The sequence below is a fragment of the Falco cherrug genome, chromosome 1 (assembly GCF_023634085.1).
Source record: "Falco cherrug isolate bFalChe1 chromosome 1, bFalChe1.pri, whole genome shotgun sequence".
Classification (NCBI taxonomy): domain Eukaryota; kingdom Metazoa; phylum Chordata; class Aves; order Falconiformes; family Falconidae; genus Falco; species Falco cherrug.
Genome location: NC_073697.1, coordinates 28,380,417 through 28,408,075, shown reverse-complemented (window position 1 = coordinate 28,408,075; position 27,659 = coordinate 28,380,417). Strand labels below are relative to the sequence as shown.

The 27,659-nt window shown below is 36.2% G+C and overlaps 1 protein-coding gene across 4 annotated transcripts in view; it reads right to left on the bottom strand.

Moving 5' to 3' along the window:
- ARAP2 (ArfGAP with RhoGAP domain, ankyrin repeat and PH domain 2) overlaps positions 1-22,365 on the bottom strand; it is a 129,967-nt gene extending 107,602 nt beyond the window's left edge. For 2 of the 4 annotated variants that reach the window (XR_008732657.1, XM_055712883.1), the window contains exons 1-6: positions 22,208-22,345; positions 15,261-16,321; positions 8,013-8,083; positions 6,997-7,076; positions 2,053-2,135; positions 897-1,253 (exon numbers count right to left, since the gene is read on the bottom strand). Coding sequence is in view for 3 of the 4 variants with exons in the window: in XM_055712883.1 (XP_055568858.1) it covers positions 897-1,253; positions 2,053-2,135; positions 6,997-7,076; positions 8,013-8,083; positions 15,261-16,126 (1,457 nt within the window). In the remaining variant the exon portion in view is untranslated. Of the gene's footprint in view, positions 1-896; positions 1,254-2,052; positions 2,136-6,996; positions 7,077-8,012; positions 8,084-15,260; positions 16,322-21,348; positions 21,477-22,207 lie in introns of those variants that run through there. The other 2 variants (XM_055712889.1, XM_055712896.1) reach the window with 2 other exon arrangements.
- Between the last annotated feature and the right edge of the window lie 5,294 nt (positions 22,366-27,659).

Genomic DNA, 27,659 nt, shown 5'->3' with positions numbered 1-27,659 from the left:
AACAAGTTTAACAGGTTTGATTTCTAGATGTTATAGTGAAGATCAGAAATAGACTTTAAAAGTAAAATTGTGCCACTTTCAATACAAAAATGAATTCAGAACAATTTAAAATGAAGAATAGTTTAGTCAGTTTATTAAGGAGAAAGAAGAATTTCATCAGTTTGCAAGTATTTATGAAGGGAAGATCTAATAATAGAGTGCTCTTTAAAACAACCTAAGACAACCTGGAATTTAAAGTAGATTAAAATAAAACAATTTTAAAACCTTTTGAAAATAACAGAAATTAAACATAAGGATTTTTAATTTTCTTTTACCTACAAATGTGGCAGACAGTCTGTTCTCTATAGTATTCATCTCTTCATTATTTCAAATCTTAAAGAAAGACTTGGACTTAGATTCCTCCCATCAAACTTCAGCATGTCAATAAACTAAACCAGGAGAAAATTCAGCCTAGATGCATTTCTAAAGCCAAAGCTCAATTTATACACACAATTCTGAAACCAACAGGATCTCCAGTCACACTAATTATTAATTTATACATCCATGGACATATTGGTGAAGTTGTATTTCAGAATCAGAATTTCTTTTCACTAACCTTGTGGCCCACAGAAAATCAGCAAAAATGTACATATTGGAATTTTTTTCGTATTTTTCTGCTGCAGTTCATGAGTGGTGATGAACACTTTTAATAAAAATATTTTTCCTGAGTGCACCTCCAAAGTAAACTTTAGAATAGATAACATCATTAAAAACTTAAGAATTCAGAAAAGCCCTATGCAACAAAACTAGTTCACTTTCTCACCACTAATAGTAAGCTGTGACCAAATACGAACTTAACATCTCTCATGCAAACATATATCCTCACAATTACACAGTAATCACTGCAAATACCATACCCTTGAGGGGATAATTTATCCAGCCATCCTGCTTTAACCTTCGTTACTGATGGTCCATAAAAACAAGCATAAGGTGTTATTGATTCATTTCCAATCACAGTTTGATCTCCATCAAATTGCTGAAAATGCATTTGTTCACTGACCAAGCGATCTGAATCTCCACATTGTATCTTACTACAAGATGCTGAGTATGTTTTTGCTTTATTTTTCTTTTTCTTTAAAGGCAAAGAACATTGTTCCACAAAAGAATACACAGATTCACTTTCAGATTCTTCTGGTGATACTACTTTCTTTTCCCGAGACAGTGATTCATTTTTTGCAAATTCCTTTGTCTTCTCTTCCTGATTGTTAAAGGAACTAGAAAGAAAAATTGCATTTTACTCTTCATATATTGCTACAATGCACAACTATATAAAATTATTAATTAGAACAAATATTGGTAAGATATTATAAACATGTTTATAACTTGTTTAATCATTCTGATAACCACAGACATGCTAAAGACAATGTATCTTGTAACTATGACCATACTGAATCCTACTTTCTCCATTCAACAGGAGTAGTAGCAAGGTAACACTTGCTGCTTCCTTTAGAAGCCTGAATAGAAGTTTAAAATTAATTCTCCCTCTGCAGAAAACTAGCCTCACTCTTTTTAATATTTTGGAGGACTTGCAATATTACCTCTCTTCCATCTCCCACCTCAATAGAAGCCAAGTACAGAGAGGAGAGTTAAAGAGCACGTTAGCTCCCGTTTCATCAAACCACTAGCCACTACCTCATGAGAGGGCTAGAGAATGGGTTTTAGGTTTGCGTTTGGTTGTGCTTTTTTTTCTAATAAGCAGGTAGAGTATGAGAGTATTCAGGCATGGTTAGCTAGCAGACATACAAAACTAAAACTTATTTCATCTTTGTTCTGACTGGGGAAAAGAGGGACATCTTCTAAATACACAAGAGCCTTAAACCTTCATAAGTCTCGGGACAGCCACAGAGCCAAACATCGCCTCCTACAGCATGGGGTAAAGGCTCAAATAGGGAAAAAAAAAATAAATAAATGCAGTCACGGTTGTGCCTTCAGAGATAGAGGTCTACTTGTGACATCAGTAAATAATTGTTTCCTCTTTGCATTTTGAATATCTCTATAACTCGTATTCAATACCATAGATTCTTGTAAGAATACTCCTCATTTGTTCCTAGATCCAATTTATTTTCAGAAGCCAGGAATTCATTTCCATGGAGTTCCTAGAAAAGAAATACATTATAATCAACGTTTGTATTGAAGTAGTAAGTGATGTTTAAACTACCGTAGACATAAATCACACACAAACAACAGCGTAACTAGTAAAGCTTTTCTTTGCTGCATTTTCAAATGTGCATTTGGAAGATCATGTTTTCAAGAGTATTCTAAGAAATGTTAATTTTGGTATTTCCATTTTTAATAATAATAGATAAAACATTTGAGCACAGTCCAAAATAGCTGATATAAACAAATAAATGAAGAAATTCAGTGCATAGAAATAGTAGTGCTCTGATGTTTCTTGAAGCACAACTGAATATTTTACCCTGAAATTTTCTAAGCTCAAAAGCCACATGTTGCATGCAGGTTAAGCATACCATTTATGACTTGCCACTAGTAGCCTATCTTTCATATCAATGTTTCTCTGAATTAATTGTACAGCCTTCAGAGCATACTAAAAATAAAATAATGGTAAATTCAAATTCCTGCAGTAACACTAAACTCAACCACACCAAATATCTCACATTTTCTTGCCAAGCTCTTCTTCCTAAAAGGCACATTTATTAGTGTTTGTTTAGAAATCTTTATCACAAACTGCTTGCAGCATACAAAATGTCAAGGTTAACACTGTTCAAGAACATTACATTTCACACTTCCTAAACTTGATCTGACAGTCATACTGCATACCAAGCTTCTTGATACTTTTCTCTCTTCCTTAAAAAAACAACCAACAACGTGAAATTAACATCTTTGTGTTTTCTGATGGAAGCTTTTTAAATTACTCATTCAGGCTTTGATGTGTATGTCATGAAGGATAGCAGAAAAAAGTGGAAAAACTTTTGCAACAGTGGCTATTTGTTTTCTGAAGAGCAGTGCCTCATCTTGTATTTGAAGGCTGTAACTTGGCAACAGGAAAAGGCCAGCTTAAAAAAAAAAAAAGGCACATAGCCCAAAGCTGTACACTGCAGTACAAATTGTGGAAATCACAGTTTGCTGCTAGAATAAACCTAGGTGAGCAGTCTGCCTTCCTCTGCCAGCCAGATCCATATAAAAAAAAAAAAAAAACAACACAAACCAAAAAAACCCCAAACAAATAAAAAAACTCACCCAAGATCAGCCACCACCCACACACCACACTTAACAATGTTGTAGCATGAAGGATTAGAAAAAAAAAATCATTATAAAACAAAACATCTGCAAACAAACTAAATGGAAAACTTAAAAGCAACCTGTCCACTGCTTATCTAATGCTTGGATTGATTGAGTCTCACAAAAGAGGGGAAATGGCAGTGTCCCACTTCTATGCAACAGTCAGGAGGCTAATATCACCCAGGAAGCATCTTCAGACTAAAAATGGTCAATATCCTTTATCTTCATTTGTTTACCAAGATGCAACTGCAAACCATGCCCACTGAAGCTATGTGGTAGTACCTCTTCCTCTCTCCCGTGAACCTTTATGATAATAGTTCTATGTCCTGCTTGTGCTCAGCAATCTTCAACATTTGGGCAAGTGAATTCAGGGAGCCTGAGAACTTCTAAGCAATAATCAAGAAATGCATTGCTATTGCCAGTAGATTTTAAAATTTAGAAGTCTACAAATGAAGACAGGTTTTGGGGACAGGGAGTTCTATTTGCTCATAAAGACGTATATTTCACCCAAATTAAATCCTAAGAATTTCCAGTGTGTTGTTTATAGAATTACTCTGCAAGATGCTCAGATTCAAGATGAGACAAAACTCCCATCTTCCACCTCCTGGGATCTCTAAGGTATTATGCAAAAGAAGTTAGCAGCAGCATTTTTCTCCTGCAGATATCTTTATAGACAGAAGTATTTCTTAAAAGATAGGTGTGTATATATGTATGACACAGAAACTGTCTCAAATATGTACTGTTCTTTGGACAGGAAGCACCTACCATTAAGAAGGGAAATTGGCTTCTGGATCCCAGACAGATGGAACTGTCTACTTGCAACCCTGTATAAAAATCCTCTACTTTCAATCAGGAAGTTATTGAGATACATTTTTGGTTTTAGCTTTTTGTAACAGGTAGCCCTGCTGATCACAACAGCAAGTCAGGAAACCTGAATGCTAAAACATGAGCTTCATGAAGAGTATCAGGACTGAAGCTACATTAAACAAAGACTCAACGCCATTCAGGACAAGCATCTTCCTTTAAGAGATGCTACCTTAGTCTTCTACTAAAGCTAATGTCACAGTTCTCAGGTTGATTCTTGAATTACGGTTTGGCAATACAATTTTATACAGGTCCATAAAGATAAACTCCTCCTAAAATAAGAACCCTTAGTATTTTAAAGTGGTAAGATTTGCAATCTGGCCAGCATTCCACAGCAGAACAATGCTTAGGAGCTCACATAGCTTAATGAACTCAATATGCATGTTTAATTTAGTCTGACTGCCAACAGCAAGAAACAAAGCAAATCCTTTACTCTGGAGGTCTAAACTCATTACAATGCAGTTTTTCTGTGAAGGAATTCTAATATACTAGATTCTTCAGTTGGACACAACAATAAATTAGGTCTAAAACATTTGGGGGTTTATTTGTGTTATTTTAAAATCAATACTTTACAAAAACGCTCCTTCTTCAGGTTGCCCTTTAGAGGTTTCTGCTTCTAGTTCTTTCTTCTTAACCCAACTCAAAGACATATTTTCTTTATAGCCTTAATTCACTATTTTCTCATGCTTACTTACCTCCAGTCTGTAGTGACTTGCTACCTATTTCTACAGACGATCCCTTTATAATAGCCTATAGAAGCCTTCTCTTTTTTACACCAATGAAACAGGAAGAAGGGTAATAGTATATAAGCCCTTAGAACAAACTTCAGTCAATATAACAATTTGCTAATTTTTCTTGTTTATAGACAAACTATATTCTCATTTGAGGTTTCTTTTAAAATAAAGCAGCAGTTACAAGCCCTAAAATCTCAGCTACTTTACAGCATTCTGTAAACTTTCTTTTATTTGTTCCCAGGATACTTGATAACTACTGAAAAAAATCTGAAAGTGAAATGTATCTTAGCATCTTTGTTTTATGGTTCTTCTTGATGACCTTTGTCTGCAATTAAATTCTAATGGAACTAAAATTAACTATGACGTTTCCAACAGGCATGTGATAAATATATCTCAAAACCCAGTTCACTTACATGAAAATGATAATTAAAATCCAAACCTTCAGATCAGGAAAAGTATTTTATAATTACTGCATTAATCATGATTATAAAATCAGCAAAAATAGCAATTTCATTTGAAGCAGTTAACCCAGTTTAACAGCATGATATTTTTGTATTTTGTACCTTTTTAAGATAAGAAAGATTGTCAACAACCTCCCTGGGTATGCTTTTTTCCAACCAAGTATTTCAATGATATGTACAGAATGATGTTAAGTAGTAACAAGGCTAGGAAACTTCTAGAAAACCTGCTTATGCCATTGAACTAAGTACAAAGATGTTAAAATTCTGAATTTTTAAAGACATTGGCAGAGGCAACTGTCACAGACAAGACTGTACACAAGGAAAGAAAACGAAAGCTCAAAATTCACTTTTGTGTGCAGATAACCAAAACTAGAAGGAGAAACAACATGAATTTACGTGTACCTCATTAAAAAGTCAACAAAAAAAAGTACAAAACATATTTCCAGAGGAAAGAAAGAACCAAAACCAGAGAAGATTTTTATGCTTCTAAAACCACTCCCATTAGAAGATGAAATTTGAACCACTTATTCTCTACTGAAAAACTCCTACCATATTAAAATCCTAGGCATCTGTTTTGCTTTCTGAATTGCAGTCTGTATTGCTTTCATTTTAGTCAACAGTTTACAATAGTTATAAAAGTGAAACATTAAAGCAAAGACTAGGACAGAAACTAAGAATAATTTACTGTTTTCTCTAACTGTCTGGATTGAGATCAGATGGGACAAGTATAAGCAATTACAGAACCAACGATTTCTGGTCTGTATCCTTCTGAGACAGAAGTAGGAGCTGGGATTCACACCATGTGGCAGATGCCTCACTAAGCTAATTTACCTCCCAGATCTCCCCATGATTCAAGAAGTCTGTCCACATGCCATCTGCGGCATTCACATCATTCATAACTGACCCCAACAAAACTGTTCTCTTCAGAGAATCCTACAACAAAAGTGACTTTCTGGGTATACAGGAAGTTTAAGGGATGTATGAAAAATATCAGAAGTCCCGAGAACTTTCATATGCAGGAATTAAAAAAGGGTATGGCCAAAAGTGACCATTAGATCACCTAAGTTAACATGTAAACTTCTTTCATAGGACATACATAAGCCTGTGTAGAGTTGTCCAGTCTTGATCCACAATTATCAGAAGCGCAAAAAGCTATTTTACACCTTTACTAGTCAATTCTAATGGTTATCCACCACTTAACCTCATTTAGGCACAAAGTATTACAATACACCATTGTACCTAAGAGGGTAAAAGGAAGGCATCAAGGTAGACTGCAATTGCCTGTAACTGACTTTTATATTTGATATGGCAGCTCTGGGCATTTGAAAAAAGAAAAAGAAAACTGTCAGTTACCTATCCTATGTTGTTTAAAATAGCAAAATAATAATAATAATAATAAAAAACCCCACCAAACCTAACCAACACACGCCACAACTTCTTTTTAGTATTGAACAGTACAAAGTGTATCTCAAAGTTGAGAAGAATCACTAGTCCACAAATATTTACAGTATAAACCTTTTGCATGTACCTAACAAGACAGAAAAGGTACTGGGAACTGAAGAAGCAGAGGAAAAAAAACACCTTAAGGGCTATATAATATACATAATATGAAGACTGAAAATAAGACAGACCATTTATAACCAGACTTCTCAACTTACCTTAGCATCTTCAGGGTTGTCACAAATAAAGGTTTCCCCATATGGAGAGATGATAGGTGGCTTTTCTTCTGTGGAAGTGTCTTAAAGGAAAAAAGAGTCATACATCAATGCTCTATTAAAGTACTAACGAAATCATCTCCATCCTTCTCAGAAGGAATTTTGAAGAACAAGAAACAATTTCCCATTTCTAGCTGAACTTCAGACAGTTTTCCCATTCAGTCACTACCTAGTCAGACACTACTACTATTATTACTATGTAATTTGACTATTACTTGCATACAGGCATTTTTCTTCTTTCCCACCCTGCATCAAGCTAAAAAACCAAAACTTCTGTTGCACACTCTTAGGAGCAATAGCTCCAAAGTGTCCTTTTATTCTGACTTAAACAAAAACCAACAACACAAAAAAAATAACCAACAAAAAATACCCCACACAACAACTAACCCAAAACACATGAAAACTCATTTGTGCACAATGTTCATTTTGCCATCAAGTATTCACTTGAAATTAATATGCATAACTTCAAACAAGACACACCTCTAGAGCATGAAAGAACTTTTGTTTACAACTGACTGCAAAAGTCTTCTACACTCTTCCAGTAAACTATTTAATACGATTAATTTTCTGTTATTTCCTGAAGCTATGAGCACTAACTAACAAATTAAGCAGCCTTATTCAGGAATACATGTCTTGTAACATTCAAGAAAAAGCTAAGTCTGCTTAAGAAATCTGAATCTAATCTTAGAAAACTCAAAATACTGTAGCCTAAAAAAGTATACTAAAATAAATTAGGTTTAAAGAGTAGATTTTATGATTTTCATTATATTTGTTCATAAACAGAAAGTAAGTAAAAATGCAGAAGTGCTTAAATGCTCTGCTATTACTTTTTTTCCCCCAGACCTTCCAGATGACCGATATTTCTTAAAATAAGCAAATCTATACTAATTTCAGACACCTTCATGTCTAAGGTTTTTTCCTCAGTATTCAAGAAGTAAATATTAGCATGTTTGACTCACTGTCTCGTGAAATTTGCTTCCCAGTGCAAGAAATATTTACAGGATCCACATTTCTTCTTTTCTGAAGGGAACTTGAATAAAACATAGCACAGAATAAAAACATTAAATGAAATTTCCCAGAAATGGAGCAAAATTATCTTATGCAGTTAGGCTATTAAAATTATATACAAATATAGAAACAATCAATTTTAAGTCTTGAGAAAATTTCTGATTTAATTTAAAAGTCACCTAAAAATGAGGTTTTCTCCCTTTCTCACACTAAATACTTTTCTGATTCTAGCACTCATCTTGAGTTTGGGGTTTTTCTGTGTGTGTGCGTTGGTTTTGAATTGACCTTATGATACATTTAGATTGCTGGGAAGCATGGAGATTCCACATTCTTCCCTACCCTTTACCTTCCCTTCTCCTTCACACAGATATCAATGACTATATTTAAAGAAGAATGTACTATGAAAGTCTAATTTAACATTAAGCTCAAAGGAAGCCTGGGCATGGGAAACCAGATAAAACAGGCTCTCAAGCACTGAAAAAAACTGCTGTAAAGTTTTGATTTTCTAAGGTCAATTTTTTTCCAGAAAGTTTTCAATCTGAGACACAAAAGACATTGTACTGCAACTGCCTGTGACTACCACTGCATGTTTTGTAGATAGATAAGAATGTGTCCCCACACACAACAGAAAAATTATTTTATTCTTGATGTTGTGTTGGCCCTTAATTATTTCAGCAATTTCATGTATAGTGGCACTCATCATGCTCCTAAAAATCACATTATTTTTTTTCAATTATTGTTGTTGTTTTGTTATTATTGAGATTTCAAGCTGAGACAGTACCTTTAGAATAACAACACAGGAACAAATATGCTTGAATTAGTAAATTTCTAACCCATCTTTACTACTCCAGGAGTCTGTATTAGAGCTGTTTGCAGCCAAGCTCTGATTTCCCCAGTTAACATCAATAGTTAGTAATTTTTCCTCTTAATTTCATTTTCTCTGCTTGAAATAAGTGCTATGGATCCTACTGCATCCTTATAGAATATCCAGTGACTGATAAATGCCATACAAGATCCCTGAAGTTTTTCTAACAGGTCCTCCATCCTTAAAACCAAAGATAAGTATGTTTTACCAAAAATATCAATACTCCTAATTTTTGTTTCCCCACTTGACATACTGAGAAATTTTATTCTTTTAAGATTAGCTATATTCAAAACTTTAGAAATACTGTCCCATGAAGTCCAAGTTGAATTACTCCATATTACAGGCTGATGTTCCTCTACAACAGAACGCATACATTTATGAACTATTTCATATCATTTTTAACCCATGCATTAACCTGCACCAAACAAATTATTAGGTTAAATTCAACACAGAAGCTGCACTGTTTATAGTTACTTGACATTTCAAGTGTTTCCAGGTTATATCAATTAAGTTCCTCAATGATATTGTAAAATCCTGGTTTTAGAAAACACAGGGTGAGTTTGGCCAGTGATGGTGGATCATAGCCTAGCTGTCATACATGATTTGTTACTCTCCCGAGGTATAATTACAAAAAGTACACAGCAAATACTTTAAAAGTCTGTGTTTCTTCATACATCTTACTAAAATTGATGTAGTTACATCATTTGAAGCTCCATTAGCCAACTAACTTCATGCATTTGTACTAATCTAGTCATAAAGAACCTGATATGCTTATTAAAAAAACCCACATATCTAACTTTTTCAAAACAGACCATATTTTTTGTTGTTAGGTTGGGATTTTTTTAAGGGTATTAATAGCATTGAAACAAATTAGAGATACAGCTAAGCAGCTTTGACTCAAAGAAGTTTTAAAATCACAGTTTTCTTATGTAAATCAGTGAGCCATTGACTTCATTTTAGGGTAGATTGATTTAAAAGAGGACAAGGGTAACAGCAAAGAGTGAAGATAAAGTCAGAAGGAAAGAAAAAAATTAAAAATCAGTTTACAAAGACTTGCCTTTTTAAAATTCACATTTTTTCAGGATGTGTATATTCTTTTTTTGTTATGTACCTACATGTACGTATACATGGCAAGAAAACCTGCTAATAAGCAAATTAGTCTTTATCCTCACAACCAGAAATAAAAATTTTGTCATTTTTTGAGAACAAAGTTCTATTCTAACTTAAGTCAAGTAAAAACTACTTCAAGATATAAAGTAAATGAAACAAGTTTACTTTGAATATCTGCTTGAATGACAATGTATAACAAACAACATACAGTACAAGCTATAAAATTGTAATAATTTGTTAATGCTCAATAGAACAGCTAGTTAGTTATTGTACAAACTGAATACCTGGATGGAAAAAACAGAAAAATACTGAAGACTTCTCTGGAAGCAAATAAGATGTAAAAAAAAAATCTTTTATCCACACCAATCTCTGACTTTCCTTAACCATTTCCAAAATGTAATATCTCTTCAGATAAAGATGATCATTAATTTTGCTCTTTAAAGGAAGGTTAGTGCAAGCAGTCTGCCAATCACAAAGAGTGCCAATTCTACAAATACATAATAATAATTTCAATTAAATTATTGCTTTGTAACAACTGTGGAGATTAAGACCCACTATTTTCATATATTAAGAGGTACCGGATGTGGCTCGGGCAGCATACTGTTCCCCACCACCCTTTCCTTAAGAATAAACAGGATGAAAGGGTGTGATGAGGCAGTGACTGGTCCTGCTAAAGACTGAGAAACTGGAAAGGCAAGAGCTTTGCACTGGACTGAGCTGAGCTGTTTTATTCAATATACTGCTGTCACCTCACAAATAAAGTGAGGGAGAGAGGTCACTGCAAGCAGTCAGTGCTTCAAAACCTTCATCTGCTGAGTGTTTTCAATGAACAAGGCTTTTGTTTTCAAGCTCATTCAAAGCATGTTTTCTTTTCTGTCTGTCTGAAGACCTAACCCTCCCATAATGCAAACATGTCAAAAGCGCTCCAGCGTGCTGTCAGATTCATGGACTGCTTGCAGAGGTAAATTAGTTGTGATGCTTGACCATAGGAAAAGAAGAGCAGCTTTTCTCTCCTGAAACACTTGTTTTGTGTGACAGAACACCAAGCAGAGGGACACAGCAGCACCAGCTTGGGCACCTCATTAGCAATCTTACCATTTATATGTTAAGAAAGAGAGTCTAAACAGTATCAGCACCAAGCAAGAAGTTTCAACCATAGGATCTGCCAGCTGCAGAAAACAAATAGTGCCTGCTCAGCACAAGGATCAATATTCATTTCATTCATTTATATTTTCCCCCAAATGCAGCTCGTTCTCCAGAATTACTTTTGATCTAGTTGTTTCTGTTAACGAACAATCAGAGCAATCCCACTTCTGAAGAATACAGCAAAGTTGAGGGATATGAAAAAACCTAAAGCATATAGAGTTCATCAGTCTGAAATTTTCTGCGTAGCAATCTTGTATAACAAACAGGTTTAGCACGCCATAAATCTGCTTAAGCTTTTTCTTTGAACAGATTGCTGCTCTGAATGATGCAACAGTAGCTATTTCACTTGAGTGACTGCTAAATGACATGATCCAAAGCATATAAAACTCTCTCTATGCTTATTATCTTCAATCTTGCACTAAAGGCACATCAATAGTTAGCTCCATCCACTGCATTACTTTCACTATTTTGTCTTACAGAAGCTTTTACTGAAGCCTGTAAATGGAAGAAGTCACTTAGACCAAAAGTATCAAGACTGACCATGAAACTTCCAACCCTCTGTGTTTAACTCTTGTTCTGTTCCACAACACGACTGGCGAACCACATTAAAAATTTAAGATTTCTCACCTAAATACAGAATGCACTGTCTCAGAAAGGGTGATGACAGTCTAATAAAGATGTTTTGGATGCAGATTATTTTAACTTTAGAATATGATTTGCAATCCCCTTAATAATTCTAGTGCTTTTAAACATCTTTCAAGTCATCTTTACCAATTCTGCGTCAACAGAGAGCTCATCATAAGAAGGAAAAGTCTAGCTGACAAGAATCTGACATAACTATGCATCGCTTCAATACTGATAACCCAAAAACACTACTAAAATCTGCACAATGACACCACTATCAAGAACACTGTGTAATTGTCACTTTTTTAAAGAAAAAAATATTTGCACCCCTCAGTACTACAGTGATGCCACATATACTTCAAAGAAGAAAGAAAACCAAAATATTTCCAACTCCTAAAATGCTATAACGTCTTATCAGCTGTGTTTTGTTACAGGCAAGAACCAGGAGCACAAGTGAGGCACAGGGAAGCAAATACAATTGCAAGCAAGGCAAGCACACCATTAGTAACTAAAAGTGACACGGTCACAGCACTGGTAAGGGACATAAGGAGACTCACCCTGTGAACTTTTTGTGCCAGATTGCACATAGGAGATCATGAGAAAATAATTTCCTTGCATAAAAATTTGAAGACTAATATCCATGAATGACTAGAAAGAAACACTGAGTTTCCCAGATTTCAGCAGGATTTCTCTGCCTCTATGGAAAAGCCTTCACAAAACGTAATACAGATGAAACTATGGTCTATCAATAAAAGTCAGTTGAGGATGTTTGTCTATGCAGCTCTGTAAGGCAGACATGATCTTTCCTGATGTTAAAGATGCTGCAAGCTGCTATTTTAAAGTTCTGCATTAGTTCTTTGCCTCTAAAAAAAAATACTCAGCAAGGTTATCAAGAATGTTTCTGTGAAGTTTAAGTTCTGGTTTAACCTTGACCTTGCTCAGACAAACTGCTACTTGTCCTTCGAGATCTCCATATTGTTATAACTGGAGCATAAAGATGAAGAAAATAAGTTGGAGGTTGCAAATCAAAATGGTGGGTAATGACCCAGTCACATATCAATCACTAATAGACTCTGATTTGAAGGATTTACTTCAATGGTGGGAAGATTATAAATATAGCATATACTCTCTACTGGATGACTGTTTCTCAAAGGACGTTAATAGTACTCTTTTAGTAACTATTGTTATCTTTTAGGATGAGATTCCCATTTCAGCTCAGCAGGAATAGCTTTATTATATGAAGTAGCAATAATCACTCTACCAAACTTAATGTAAAGCTACTCCTCGCTTAAAGACGATTATACTGAAGTTTCAATAAGCACAATTTTTTTTGGCAACGTAAAACACACTGATTAAACAATTTTTAAGGCATACAAAATATCTTAATTGTTGCAAAGAATCTTTGCCGCTCCATCTGTTCAATCAGACAATTGTATTACAACGTTTAGTACTGACTTCTTTCAGTAATCTAAAAGAAACATAAATGCTGGGAAAACTCTGTATTTAGGGCATGTATAAACTCGCTAACGATGTTTCTAACCGCTGAGATATGGAGATGAAAGACAAGCTAAATACAAAACATTCTCAGACATGTCCCTTCCAGGCATAGCTAGTGGTTTAAAAAAAATAATATTTTTTTACTTTAAAAAGTGCAACCTAATGATTTGGATATGACTACGCTGACAAAACTTTGCATATGCCTTTGCATTGATTTTTCTTCTCTGTTTAAGACACTTAACCAGCATGACAGGTAAAAGATTATATAGTTAACAGAACCAAAAATATTACAAATCAGTCTGTGGGGAGACATTCTTCATTTACATAACCTGTAATATTATGATCAACTGCACATTCTGTGCCTATTATTTTTAATGTTCAAACAATATTACTTGTATTAAGATAGGCCTGGAGTTAAGTTCTAACATCAGACCTTTTCCTTTACATTCCATCATAGCTCTGCAAGACAAGCTACAACAACTAATTCTTATTCAAGACAGTAAGTGCTACTCACTAATTTGTGGATTCAAGCTATGAACTCAACCATTTTGAAGGAAGAAAAATCCACACCCACACCACATGAGTATTTTGAAACAAATTCAAACTTTCCAGTGCAATTTATCATAACAAACTTTATAGGACTCTATCCAATACTATCCTCACCAATGCTGCAGAGAACTATCCTTACAAAGATTACATAAACTCTGAACACCTCTCGCATCTCTCCTGTACAACCCCCCCTCCCTTTTTCCACTTTTTTCCTGATGGAATGCCTCAAGAATATTTTTATACTACAACATCATTAAAAGCTAAGGTTTTGTTATCATGAAAACACGAGCAAAAGCCAACTCCTAATATGACAAACTGGTTGCATTCATTTGCTGATTTAACAGTTAAATGACAACCAATTTAAAAATTAATCTAAGACCCATCTTGAAGAAAGTCCTTGCTATAGACCTACAGGATAATGTAGTTAACTCCTCTACAAAATAAATGTCCTATTCTAATTCAAAACAACAACTGTTTATATTTACATATAAATTTTATGTGTTTTAAGGCTAGAACTTAAGATTCTTGTGTAATCATCTTGTTATGCCCATCCATACAATCATATCAGATGCATCTTTCTTTGTTTACAGGGTGGCTACACCATACAATACACAAAACAGACAAGAAGGATTTACTAAATTTTGCCCCACTTTTTAGATAAAACTACATTAACATGTGAAGGTCTGTAAAACTTCCTAGATCTTTCTTATAAGTTACATATATAAAATAATAAATATTTATTTTCCAAGAACAGCATCCCTTGAAAGATACAGCTGTAAAATTTATAAGATACAAACTGAATACTGGTGGTTTACAATTATTGTTGTCTCATCATAAAAACAGATTTTTATTCTTAAGGGTGAAGGTTTAGCACTCTTGAAAACACTATTTTGTCACCATTTCCCTCTGACAGATCAGAATTTCATCAGAAACACGAACTATATCTAATTAATATTATTAGCAATGTTTTGGTTTGGAAGAGATTCAACAACTTTTTGTTATTTTTCAATCTTGGTTTTGTAACATTTATGTATTTCTATTCTTCCCCATCTTAACAGCATACAGATTAAGTTTTAAAAATGCTTGATATAGTTGTTTTTAGTAAGTATTATACCTAAAGCAATAAAGATTCCTTTCTTTGAAAATAAGTCGACGCAAGGATGACTGGGGAGGTTATAAGGAAACATTGTTCTAAAATTTCCCTTTATAATCTCATTGGTGCTTTTCATTTGCATTGAAGCTTATCCTCCTTCAATTTATTTGGCAACATTTATACCAAATCCAGTGTATCTACAGCACATGCGTTGAAAGTCCACAAAAAAACCCAAACAGAAAAAACCTGCAAGAAACCCCAAACCATAATTTCTACAATGATAACAATTCTTTATGAGAAAGAAAGAACAGTTACCTTGATGAAGCTTGAACTTCACTTGATTCTGGAATTTCTGGTACGGGCCGATGCCTTAATATAAAAGACCGGGTTGCTCTTGGAAATACTTTCATGCAGTTTTGTGCATAAGAACCATATAAGTCATTGTCTATCATTTCTCCTTTAAACTTAAAGAATGGAGAATTTGGCTCACTATCAGATAAATCATCCTCATCTGAAAACATGAGATGTTTGTTTTCATTGTATTTTGTCTCACATGAATGAGCAAACGAAGTAGGAGGATCATGAAATGCCAAACAGCCAGTCAAGCGCTCATCAGCTTGGTATGCAGCAGCTTCTTCCAGTGATGTATCTGGCTGAGTATTCATCTTAATACATCCAATTTGATGGATAGCTTTTAGCATTCTGTCTGAATTCTGGTATAAACTAGAAAAATCTGAATTTTTAAAGCGATCGTCATTTGCCTCTAATAAGTTTTGTTCTGCAAGATCAAATCTTTTGTTACCAATGTAAGCTTTATTAAGCTGTTCTGACAATGTTGCAGGTATCAAGCTAGTCCTGTCTATACTTGAATTGCTTATTGGAGACTCCTGATCTGAGGACAAATATTGCTGCTTTTCTGAACCTTTCAAATCTTTGAATTTTAGATTTTCACACAAAAGAGAACCTCCTTGCATTTTTGAAAAAGTGGTGTCTAATTGCTTAAGAATTCTTCTGCGATGTCCTGTAGGCAACACTCCCATTTGCTGAAGTATACTGTTATTTATTCCCATGCAGTCTGTCACAATGTTATAGCCATACTCTTTAAAGTTAGGAAGGTACTGCCCCAAGTTTATGTGGACCAAGAATTCTTCAATATCAGTGCCATTGTCTGTGGATGACATGATGGCAGCTTCATTCCGAATATTCCACCCCACAGTCAAGTAGAAATATAGTCAGGATGCATACATATTCACTAGCAACAAAGCCCTTTAAACTTGGTATCAGCCAGCCAACGGAGAACATCAGTTTCTTCAAGACACTTCCTCAGGTTCCTTCAGTTTGAACTGATGTTTGGTTTTTTTTTAAAGACTGCAAACCTATGAAAATGAAAAAGATAATTTTAAAAAAAATCCCATCTAAATTCACATTAATCTTGGACAAAATTCTGAAAGGCTCCCTGTCATTTGGACAGTAATATTTTTAAATTGCTTATATATGAAAATTTCAAAGGGCATAAACTGCATAACTTCTCCATCCTTTTATCTAGGCCTCTATAAAGAGAATATAGAAATCAAAGTCTTAAGTCAGCATAAGTAATAGAATCTTAAAATATATAATCCTAGTAGTTAACATTAACATGAACAGTTAAGAGATAAACCACTTATCTACACACACACTTATTACACAGTATTTGGATATAAGGGGGAGAAAAAGCAATCTAGGACAGAGCTGGAACCTAAAGCTATCCTGTTCCCATGCCAGCACCAATTAACTACAGCGCAGGGCTTCTACTCCCTTAACTTATGAGCCTTAAACTCTTTTTAGCACAGAAACATGTTTTCAGTGGGAGAAAGTGAAAATGACTAGCTAAAGCATTCTATGTGAACTGTGAATTGAAGCCCTCTTCAACTGAACATCCAACTGAAAAAGTGCAGTAACCAACAAAATAGTTTACAAAGGTAGAATAGTTTCTGAGCAGAGGGTGGGGGGATTGGGAAGTGCCTTAATTGTTTAAAAAGCTACAGTCAGAAAGCTATGGAGGTGATCAAAATACACCTTGCAAGATCAGGCCCTTCAGAGAAGTGTCACAAAGGCAAACAGGAAACAGGTAACTACTGAGCTTCTCAGCTCTGTCAAGGAAGCAGTTCTCTTGGCCACAAACTAGCATAACCCCATAGGAAAGTTCTGGACTCCACAGTAGGGACATTTGGCATCTTAATTGCCGATGACAGTTCTTCCTCAATATTTCCCAACTCAGCTCTTGGCACTGTCCAGTTTCTACCACCTATCTCGAGTTCTTTCTTCAGGGCCATATCCAAATTCACAATTTACAAAATCCAAAGCAGACAACGAAGGTACTATTCTGAAGGTGTTTGAGACAGCCTGAAATCACATTTCTTTAAAGAAGGTTTAAGATCAGCTGCAGTCAGCAGGTTTCTTCACCTCCCTCTTCCCACATAAAGGGTAATTTGGCCTTAGGCAATCCTGCTGACTGTAGCAGCTGTCCTGGCATGCAGGTACTAGCCTTAAGCAGCCTGGAAAAGAAAGAACCGCTTCAGTAGAAGAGGTTAAGACTTAAACAACGATTAGAAAGAAAATAAATCATATATCCAGAATATATCCACGGTAGTGGGTAATGATACTTATTTTTCAAAATATTTCCTGGCAAGAAGGGTACTACTTATGATCTAAGAATTGAAGCTTAAAAGGTTGATTACTTTTGTACCATATAAGTTCCTCCAATAAAGGATAAAACCTCTTCCTGTAAGATTTCACCAATGTCTTTTGAGTAACTAAGTTGTTTTTCAGAAAAGTAATCATAAACAAAACTATGCCCCTCCTCATTCCCCAAAGCCACATGCAATTAAATTTAAAATCATATACTGAATGGAGTACAACCGTTATCACTGCTATCAGTAATTGTACTTTATTATGAAATAAATGACTAAATAACTAACTCAATCATTAGAAGTCTTTTCTTCTAAGATTTTGTAAATATCTTTATTACTACCATGTTTTCAGAAAGTGGCAATCAAGAACAGGGAAAAAACCTCTCTATACTTACACCATATATATATGTGTGTGAGAGACATAACAATAAGAAAAAAAAGATGAACAAACCTACATTTTCCTGGAAATGTAAAAACGAACACAGCACGCTTACTATAAATGTTCTGTTATTTAAAATATGTCTTTGGATTCTTGCTAATCACTTTAACTTCATTTTTGGGGCAATATTTTTATCAGCTTTGATCACTGCACAAGTCTGAGAAGTGACTTATCTTGAACAAAAAGTTCATACAAATAAATGAATACATACAATACATACAATTTTTAGAGACGACTCTGTAGGCCAGTCAGATAGCAACCTCTCAAGAAAGATCAGCTTTGTTAGAGTTAACCCTTCTCAAAAGATTCTCAAGTCATTTAAATTCAAAACACCTTGGATTGAGCTAGACTGATTAACAATCAGCTTTTAAAGTTAACGTTGTCCTTTCCCAACCTACATACTTATCTAAGCACTCATCGTTCCTCTGAAAACTTCAGACATCAGCATTTTCTCAAGCTTTTCAACGAGCCTCTAGACATAGAAGTTGAACGTAGGGCCTCCACCCATCTCTAAACCCTAAAAAATACAAATACATACTCTCTTAAGAAGTTCAATATGTACTATGAGTACAGAATGAGAAATAATTGCTACAGAAATTACTAAAGTGGGCAAAAAGTATCACACAGGCACTGTCTGTGCCAGAAAATAGTATTTCACATACCCATTATTGAACACCTCCCCCCCCCAAAAAAAAAAACAAACCCCAAACCAAAAACCAACAGAACAACCAAAAAAACAATCCCAAACAACCCACATGTTCAAGTATACAAAACCTCTACAATGGTTTGTAGATCTCGATGTATCAATCTATGAGTTTTAAAGTTGGAGTTAGCAATTGGTTATCTCAGCCATTTCCACCTTCTGTGGCAGTTCTGGGTTTCATGGTAGTGTCTGGCTTTTTCTCTGAGGTATTATTGTTTTATTCTCAGACAGTATCTTTCTCGCAACCCCTCCATCTTCAGCAGTAACCAAAAAGACACAGGAAAGTAGCTTTCAGTTGTATATTTACAAATATTTTCTTATATAAATATATATATATACACACACACCTACACACACTTTTCAGTATCTAAATGCTGTTTCTTCTACATGCAATACCTTTGCCTACACAGCTCATTCTGGAACGTCTCCAGCATTGTTACTCAGGAACTCAAATAGCCATGTATTATCAGCTGTTTGGATCCTAACCCATGTCTGTATAAACCACATAACAATGCAGAGGATAACAATGCAGAGGATTACCTAGCACAGAACAAACTTTGTTTCCAAATTTGCAAGAAGCATTACTTTTTGCAGCATATTTTGCAAATGAAACGTAGCAGACTGAGAAAGGAAGAAACTGCTCTCTGGAAAGACACTTTGACCATAAATGCCATAACTAGTAGAAGTTGAAGCCCAAGCCATTTTCATTTTCTGTAGTAATCTACAGCAGAAGCTGTCAATGCATACATCAAGATTTATAAAGACATGCTATAGGTCTAGCCTAGCTATACAGCTGGTTAGCTACCATAAGTTCAGTCACACATTTTTTGTGGGTCTGAACAAAGGGTTATACTGACACCTGTTTTGGTTTGACTACTCAAACATTCAAGTAACAAACAGCTAAACAAATAAACAAATCACACTGGTGAATATTTGTACTGCAGGCTAGAATACTGAATCGTTTCTTGCAATATTTTATCCTTACTAAAGGCTTAAGCTCAAGAAGTATGTAGAAAAGCAGAATTCAAGGATCACCTTATTCAACAGATTAATCTATTTCAATGTAATTAATATCAATTTAAAACAATGTAATTTCCTCCACAGTTTTAATTGTGGAATACATCATAAGAAACCCTGAAGAATGTTTGTACAGCATTAGAGATGTAGTGCATATATATGATATATACACATTTATCTACATATAGTCACTTTCACATCCATATTTGTACTGTAACAAGTATAAATAACCAACAGTATTCAATATTAGTGCTCTTGGTTGCATATACCCTGTAAAACAAAACTTCTCTCAGCAGCAAGGCAAAGTAGATTTTTTTCCTACAGCATTTGACAAAAATAAATATCAGAAAAGAAAAAAAAAAATGAAGGGAATTTGGTCTTGCCTAAATAAAATTGATTCTTGCTGTATTATTACATTCTCCAATATAGAGTAACCAAGACAAAAGGCATCATTCAACATAGTTACTAAAGACAGGAAAATGCTATAGGAGTTGGACAAAAAAAAATAAAAATATCAGGCTTCTTGGAAGACACTTTACCATTCAACTTACAGAAATATGGGTAAAGCATCTAAATTGCTGTGTGGAAAAAAAAAAAAAACAATACAAGGGAAAAATCTGGTCTTTTCTTCCAAGAAAATAAGTTTTGGCAGGGGAATTGTGCAATTTCTCTTGCACATCCCAAGCCTTATCCAACTTATTTCATAGAAGTTTATGTTTCTCACAGTGCTGCTCAAACTGATTTTCATGTTCTTTTCCCATCTTATGGGAGGAGCTTAGATAATGAGGTACAACAACTTAGAGCAGCATAACAGTTCGTTCTGTTTTGCTAAAAATGACAGCTAAACAGCACCAAAGAAAAACGACAGCACTGGCACAGAAAAACATACATAACTTTCTGGATCTTTCCTTCACATGGAAGGTAAGTACCTGCATCTAATATTCTGAAAAGACACAGCAATTGATTTTATGATTCTTCCATTCTGTGACTTTCAAGTTGAAAAGTCTTCAAGATAACACTGATTGGAATACAGACAAATCTATGTTGAAGCAAGCAAGCAGTTAAACTTTTAATAATGAATTGTATGACCAGTAGGATATAGTTGAATATAGAAACTCCCAAGTGAGACTTTTTTTTGCCTTTAAGATTACTACAGATACTAGCCTGAAGAAAGTGTCAAACCCTTAGAAGCATATGGAAAGATAATCACACTTTAAGCAGTCAGTTCAACAAATACAAGCAAGTTCAGGCTTGCTCCAGGCTTCTGCTAAAGCACATACTAGATTAAGATCCAAATAAACAGGTAACAAACCCAAAACAAAACCTCACTACAACAGGACTAGGAAATGGTTGTAGATCATTAAAAGATCTTTACAAAAATCTACATAACACAGTCAGCATATCGACTGTGTTCTCAAAAAAAAAATAAAAAATCTCAAATGACCTTTTTAAAGTGGTTACTTAATGAATTAACATTTGGGTCAACTCAGAGCAAGATAACCGATTGCAACAATTCTGATAGAACTGTTCCCCTTCCACATGCAAGGAAGTTACTAAGCATGGTTTACGAAATACCTTTAATCACATCCTCTGCCCAAATGTTTCTTTGCTGTTGTTTCTATTTCAGAACACTTCTCTCCCAGAGAAAACTTCAGCCACTTTCTCTACCTCAGAGTCAAACCTCATACTGCAAGTAATTCCAGTGGAACCACTTGCAGAGTTGCTGGAATAAGGAGCTACACGCCATGAATAAGCATGCTGAAGGAGGCATTGGCTGAGTGCACTTTAGCCAGTTGCTCTGGTAACACTGGGTCGCTGTATCCTTCACTTGGTCTCTTATATCTAGGACATCCCGGTGGCTCTCTGGCTTTCTCAAAGTGAACTTCCTGCATTTTCTGCTAAAAAAAAATCCAAAAATATACTGGCAGCTAACAAGAAGTCTGCTTGCGTCCAACTTTGCAAAACCAACTCACAAACAGATGCACAATAACAAATAATAAATAAATAAAAAATAAATAATAAAGCACTGTTCCTTAGTATGACATTTACATACAGACCGTTAAAATAACTTAAGCTAAAAAGAAATCAGGAAGGAGGGGGAAAAAATTAATACACGCCGTATTTTCCACCTGCCTACGAGCTATTTCTTGTAAGATTACAACTTCGGTACCTGATGCCCTTCAGAACCATGCCCTGTACCACACTGCTCCGCCTCGCCCCGCACCCGCCGGTAACTTTAAAGCCGCTCCCCAGCGGCGCGGTCTGCGCTGCCGGCGGCACCGGGGCCCCAGAGCCCGGCCCACGGAGCAGCTCCGCGCTCACAGCCCGGCCCGGCCCGGGGAGCCGCCGGCGCAGGCCGCCGAGCACAGGGCAGCAGGCCGGCAGCCCTCGCCCTCTACCTGGCAAACGCCGCACCCTGCCGAGGCTGGCTTACCTCCGGCCAAAGGCAGCCGGGGACGGGGAGACAGCAGCAGGGGAAGAGCAGGGCTTTTACCTGGCTTCAGCTCTCTGTTCCCCCTCCGTCTCTCCGCTCACTCACTTTCTTGATTTCTTTCTCTTTCCTTCCTTCCTTCCTGCCTCCACACCCCACCCCACCCCACCCCACCCCCGCGCTGCTCCGCGGCAAGCCGCGCCCGCGGCGCTCCCTCAGGAGGCGGCCCCACCTGGGCGCGGGCGGGAGCGCCCGCCGCCCCGCGCCCTTCCGCGCTGCCGCTCCGCGCCGGGGCGGGTGCTCAGGGCGTGCTCGTCGGGCAGCATATTTCTGGAGGAGCCGGGAGGGAGCGCGCTCGCAGCCGCAGGCTTCGGCTCTGGGAGTGCTCACTGCCCCAGCGCATCGCTTCGCAGGCGCCCGCGCCCTCTCCGGCAGCCCGAGCTGGGGTGGCGGCGGGCGTCCCCCTGGCTAGGAAGCGGCGGGCTGTGTGGTAGCGGGCTGCTCCCGGCCATCTCTGGCACCAGCCGGAGCGGTGCTCAGGGCAGGTCAGGCCAGGTGCGAAGGAGCGGCATTGCCTTAACAGTAGCGGCACAGCTGCTGAGGGATTGCCAGCTTTTCTAAAAAAATAAATAATTCAAAGAATTACTAAACTGTCAGCAACGTATGTAACTTCCCCGCTTCTAGGAACTCACCTACATGTGTGAATTACAGTCATGCAACTGAAGCTAGCTTTTTGTTACACAAAATAAGACCAAAAAGTACTTTCATATACACGATCAATGTACATACACATCTTCTTGATGTGTCAGTCCTGATTTTTTTCTATTTAAATCCAAGGACGCATGTCCTTGGCCCAGGAAGCCCATGCTGTCGGGGCAGAAGCCTGAGGCCTGCTGCTCTTGCAGCAGTGAAGGTTTACTGAGGAAAAAGAGGCCGGTAATTAAAGTGCTCGTTTAGGAGCAAGCATACCTAGGTTCTTTCTGCTGCTTGCCACATGCTAAATACTGCCATACCAGATAGCCTGACTAATAGTAAGGCTGTTAAAACCTGTTGGTGCTATGGCAGTAAAGTGAGGTTTCAGGATCACGATTTTGAACGTAAACAGCTTTTTCACTCTCCAGCTCCCAGTTAAAACAATTAGAAGTTTGAAGTTCAGCATTACAGAACCAATTCCGTCAGTGTATCTGAAAATCCTGCTGCAAGTCCTAATTATTACATGCCTAAATACCAGTGTACAAAAAAAAAAAAAAAACCACAAAAAAAAACAACCAAAAAACCCCACAAAAAAACCAGTTAATTTTACCTCCTACACTTGCATTATGCAAGCAAATTTTGTGGCAAAAAAGTCCTGCTCCAGTGCAAACTTTTGGTCTCATCTCTTTAGATAACCTAAATAAATTTGATATGTTCTTGCTTGACTTTTTATTCATGTTTTTGCTAAGTCTGGCTCAGTGTCATTCCCAGTTGTTTGCAAAGGGACCCATATGTTTCCAAACCAAGTCAGTGCACAGATGTGATTCAGTCAGTTTACTAACACCCTTTTCGGTCATAGCCTTTCTGGATTGTAACCCAGTGACTCACAGAGTCATCCAATCACAGATTTGCCTAAGAGTTCCAGCTAAGCCTAGTTTCCTTTCAGAACAGTAAGAATGCCAATGAATGCTGACTAAGAAAAGGAATTTTAACCACAGTAACTTAAAATATTTGAATGGTTCAGATACTGTAAACAACAAAAGACCCGCATCTTTTGTAGCTTTACTTTGCCATGCAAAACCACAGTTTTTGCTGGGCTGAATTTCTTTTTCCTACCAGACTTCAGGTATGGTCATTGATTAGTACCCTTGAGCTCTTCTCTGTCAAGAAATTCCCATGTTGGGTTTTGGGGGGCATTAGGTGTTTTTCTTGTCTTTTTGTGTATGTCTAAATTACACTATCAGTATCGGGCAAATGTATATGCTGGTTTTGTTAGAAATAAAGTAGCATAATTTACCAGATTCTAAGAATGCTCTCAAGTCTCTCGTTTATCTACAGCATATAGTTCTTTGCCAGAGCATGGAACAACGGCTTTCTACCATTATGGTAAAAAAAAAAAACCAACAACCAAAAATTCACAAAAATTGCACCTTGCCAATTCTACTGTAATTCAAATACGACATAAGGCACAGGCTATTCTATGACTTGTTTGTATTCTTGAGTTTTGAAAATCTGCTGTCAGGCTTGAAAACTGCAGAGATTTTATTAGCTGATAATTTCCATCATGAAAAAATGTTAGGTAGGTAACTTTTTTTTAGTATGTGAAGATAAAATTTAAGTTTAGGAAGTAATTATGAAAAGAAGTTGCAAGACTTTTGGAAGACATTAAGGCCTGTTGTATCCTAAAATACATTTGACCATACAAGAAGGTCATTGATAGTGAACACGGTAAGACTCCCTTCCAGCTCAGCTTTATGGTTACAAAAACGCTTAAAATAACCTTGTTTTCCAGTAATTGATATTGGCCTGATTACTTTTAATAGTATCAGTCCATAAGAATAACCATGTAAGTCTGTGTTTAACTGATGATGGAATAATATAATCTAAACTGTACAGGAACTGATCCTTAGAACACAAATCTCCCTCAGATTTCCACACCCTATCAGTGTGGTTTGTCATAAATCAAAGTAGATGTTTGCCACATTTTTTATTCTTCACTAAGCCAGTAATGTAACTGACTCAAACTAGTCAGTTATTTTCCAATTTTCAAATATTGTAATTTTTGCATGTGCATGTCTTTAAAATTACTTGCTTCATATTTATGTATATAATAAGTTCTACTTGCTGCATATTTACTGTATTTAAGAACTCTGAAACTAGCTGCATAAACAGCAAGCTGATAATATAAACTGGGGGAAACAACTGCTACTCCTTCCTTTATGGATGGCCTAAAAATTATCTTTGATATTTACATGAAGTTTGTCAGCTATCTAAAAATACACAGAATTTATTTGTGAATTTTAATGAGATAATTTCCCTCTGCAATAAAAATAGCACATATTCCCACTGAACACAGTCCAAGGCAGTGAGGTCCAAGTTCTAAACATGGCCTTCTCCAGTCCTTTCAGTCTCATTTGCTTCTTTTTAAAGCAGAGGTAATAAAATTCATCTACCAATCTTCTCAAGGTGTTGAGAAGGTAAAATGCATTTAGTTTTTGAAGCTTTTGAAGCGTTATAAGCAATGAAATGTTAGCTGCAGCTCAGACAACCAGCAAGTTAGTGTCTAGGCCTTATGTCTTTGGAAGTTTACTACTCTTGTTATAGTATAGCATCAATATTCTTGTTAATAAAATAATCAGGAAAACTAACCTAGGAAATTAAATCATGCATTATGATTTTCACAAGCAGAGTTCTAGCAGGAGGGAACATATTGCACCCAGAGTAAGACAAAAATGCTGCAAAGCTTTTGAAAAATGACAGGACTGTAGTTAAGAATAAGCACAAGAGCTGAGATATCTAGGTTCAGGTTTTGCATTTGCTATCAGCTGTTTATGTGACCTTGGGATTCCTCTCAGCCAGTTACTCAATGCATTATAACTCAGTTACTTTTGTATGTCTCATTGGACACCAACTTAAATTTTTACTGAGTCCTGTAAGCCAGTTTGACCCATACCCAGTGTTTTAATGTAATTGTATAACAGTCAGTCTGATTTCTGAGAAGCATCATAAGGTAGTTCCCTGTACCATATAATGGATTTGTATTTTTAGACTACCACTTTACTAGTTAATATTAGTTATACTAGTTGGTGTTCTTCTTTACAGGCATGACAACATGACTGTGGATTTTGCCATCTTATTTCCTTTAATGGGTATATGTTTGACCTTAATGCAGTCTGTTTTCCTTAAAACTACTGATGGACTCATGAGGTAATCCCTTTAAGTTATTTTGGTATGTGACTTCTGAAACAACTCACATAAAGCTGGTGTAACAAGGTGATACTGATTACTTTTGCAATATACTGACATATTTTTCTTTACCAATTCTGGTGACAAATAAGTCAGAGTGAGTTTTCTGGCTTATGTGTTGTATGTTGCACTCAGCTGCACGTGCAAAATCCTCTAAAGGCAAAAAGCTGTTTAGATTAACTAAGATTCTATGTCTGAGAACAAAAACACTTACAAACCAATAGTAATGTTTGCTCTAAAAACACCTCTCTTATAGCGGTGATGGGCGAGTCAGAAACATTGAACTTGACCTCACTCTCAGAGGGTGTCTGCAAAGATGGCAATACAAAATATATCCCTAGAAATGAACGAGTCTATCTACTGCCTTTTGTCAAAGCACACAATACAGTACTTCCCTGGACTAACCTTTTCCATGTCCTGTCTTGAGCCAGCGCCCAAACCTGTTAATACAGCCCTATGGATTGGTGATCCCCCACTTTCACATACACTGATATGCATTTCAATCTGCAGACAACCTGAGAATTTTGTCTGCAGTACTGCTTTGTTCGAATTCATTGCTTAAGGGGAAGTAAAAGCACGTCCTATGTATAAGATTCACCTGAGTTCACAAGCCTAGAAATGAAAACAGCAAATTTATTTCAGCAAGGCAGACGGGTTAAGCTCTTGCTTCAAATGAAAGGCATCTAACCAAGAAAAAAAAAATTAGAAAATACCTGGCATTAGTCTCTCATTCTAGCTGCTGCTTAGGGTTTCTCCAAGAAATCTGTCACTAGAAAATCTAGAGGGGTAACTTTAACACTTTCATTTTCAGAGTGCTATGCTTGCTGTTGGACCTTATCCCAGTACTTCTCTCATTATATTTTCAAGTTGCTTTTGAATACAAATACAGCTTCAAATCATGTGGTAAGTGCCTTTTTATTTCTTTGCTATTGCTCTCATTTAGGGTACCTATTTATTTTGGCATAACTTCCTCTCGTCTTTGAGAAGTGTAATGGAGCATTCTTAAACTTACTTGAAAATAAATCCCTCTGAGGAACCTTCCTGCACATCAAAGTGCAAAATTTTTTCAATATTCATCTTTTGCACAGTTCATTGAATTGTAATGAATCACACATCATTAAGGTTTTACCTACAGAGCCTTGGTTTGCTTGCATACTACAGAAACCACATATGACACATTTAAAGCTGCTATTAATCTAAAGGTCACTGTCTCAGACACTTCCCTCTTTCATTTTACTTGTTACTTGAGCAAATTTGGCATGGAAAGTAATGAAACATAATAGACATCACAGAACTATTTCTAAAGGAAAAAAATTTCCAAAGTACAATCACTGTTAAAATTGTATAAAGTTCAACACAATTTCATACTATTATTGGGTCTGGTGAAATGCATTATCTCTCTTCTGTTTTCTCGTTTCCTTGTTGCTTTCTGCCCAACCAAAGAAAGAAACTCATGATAACTGGCTTACTCCCCAGGATTCTGATGCTATTAAAGGGACCAAACTGCAGACTTACT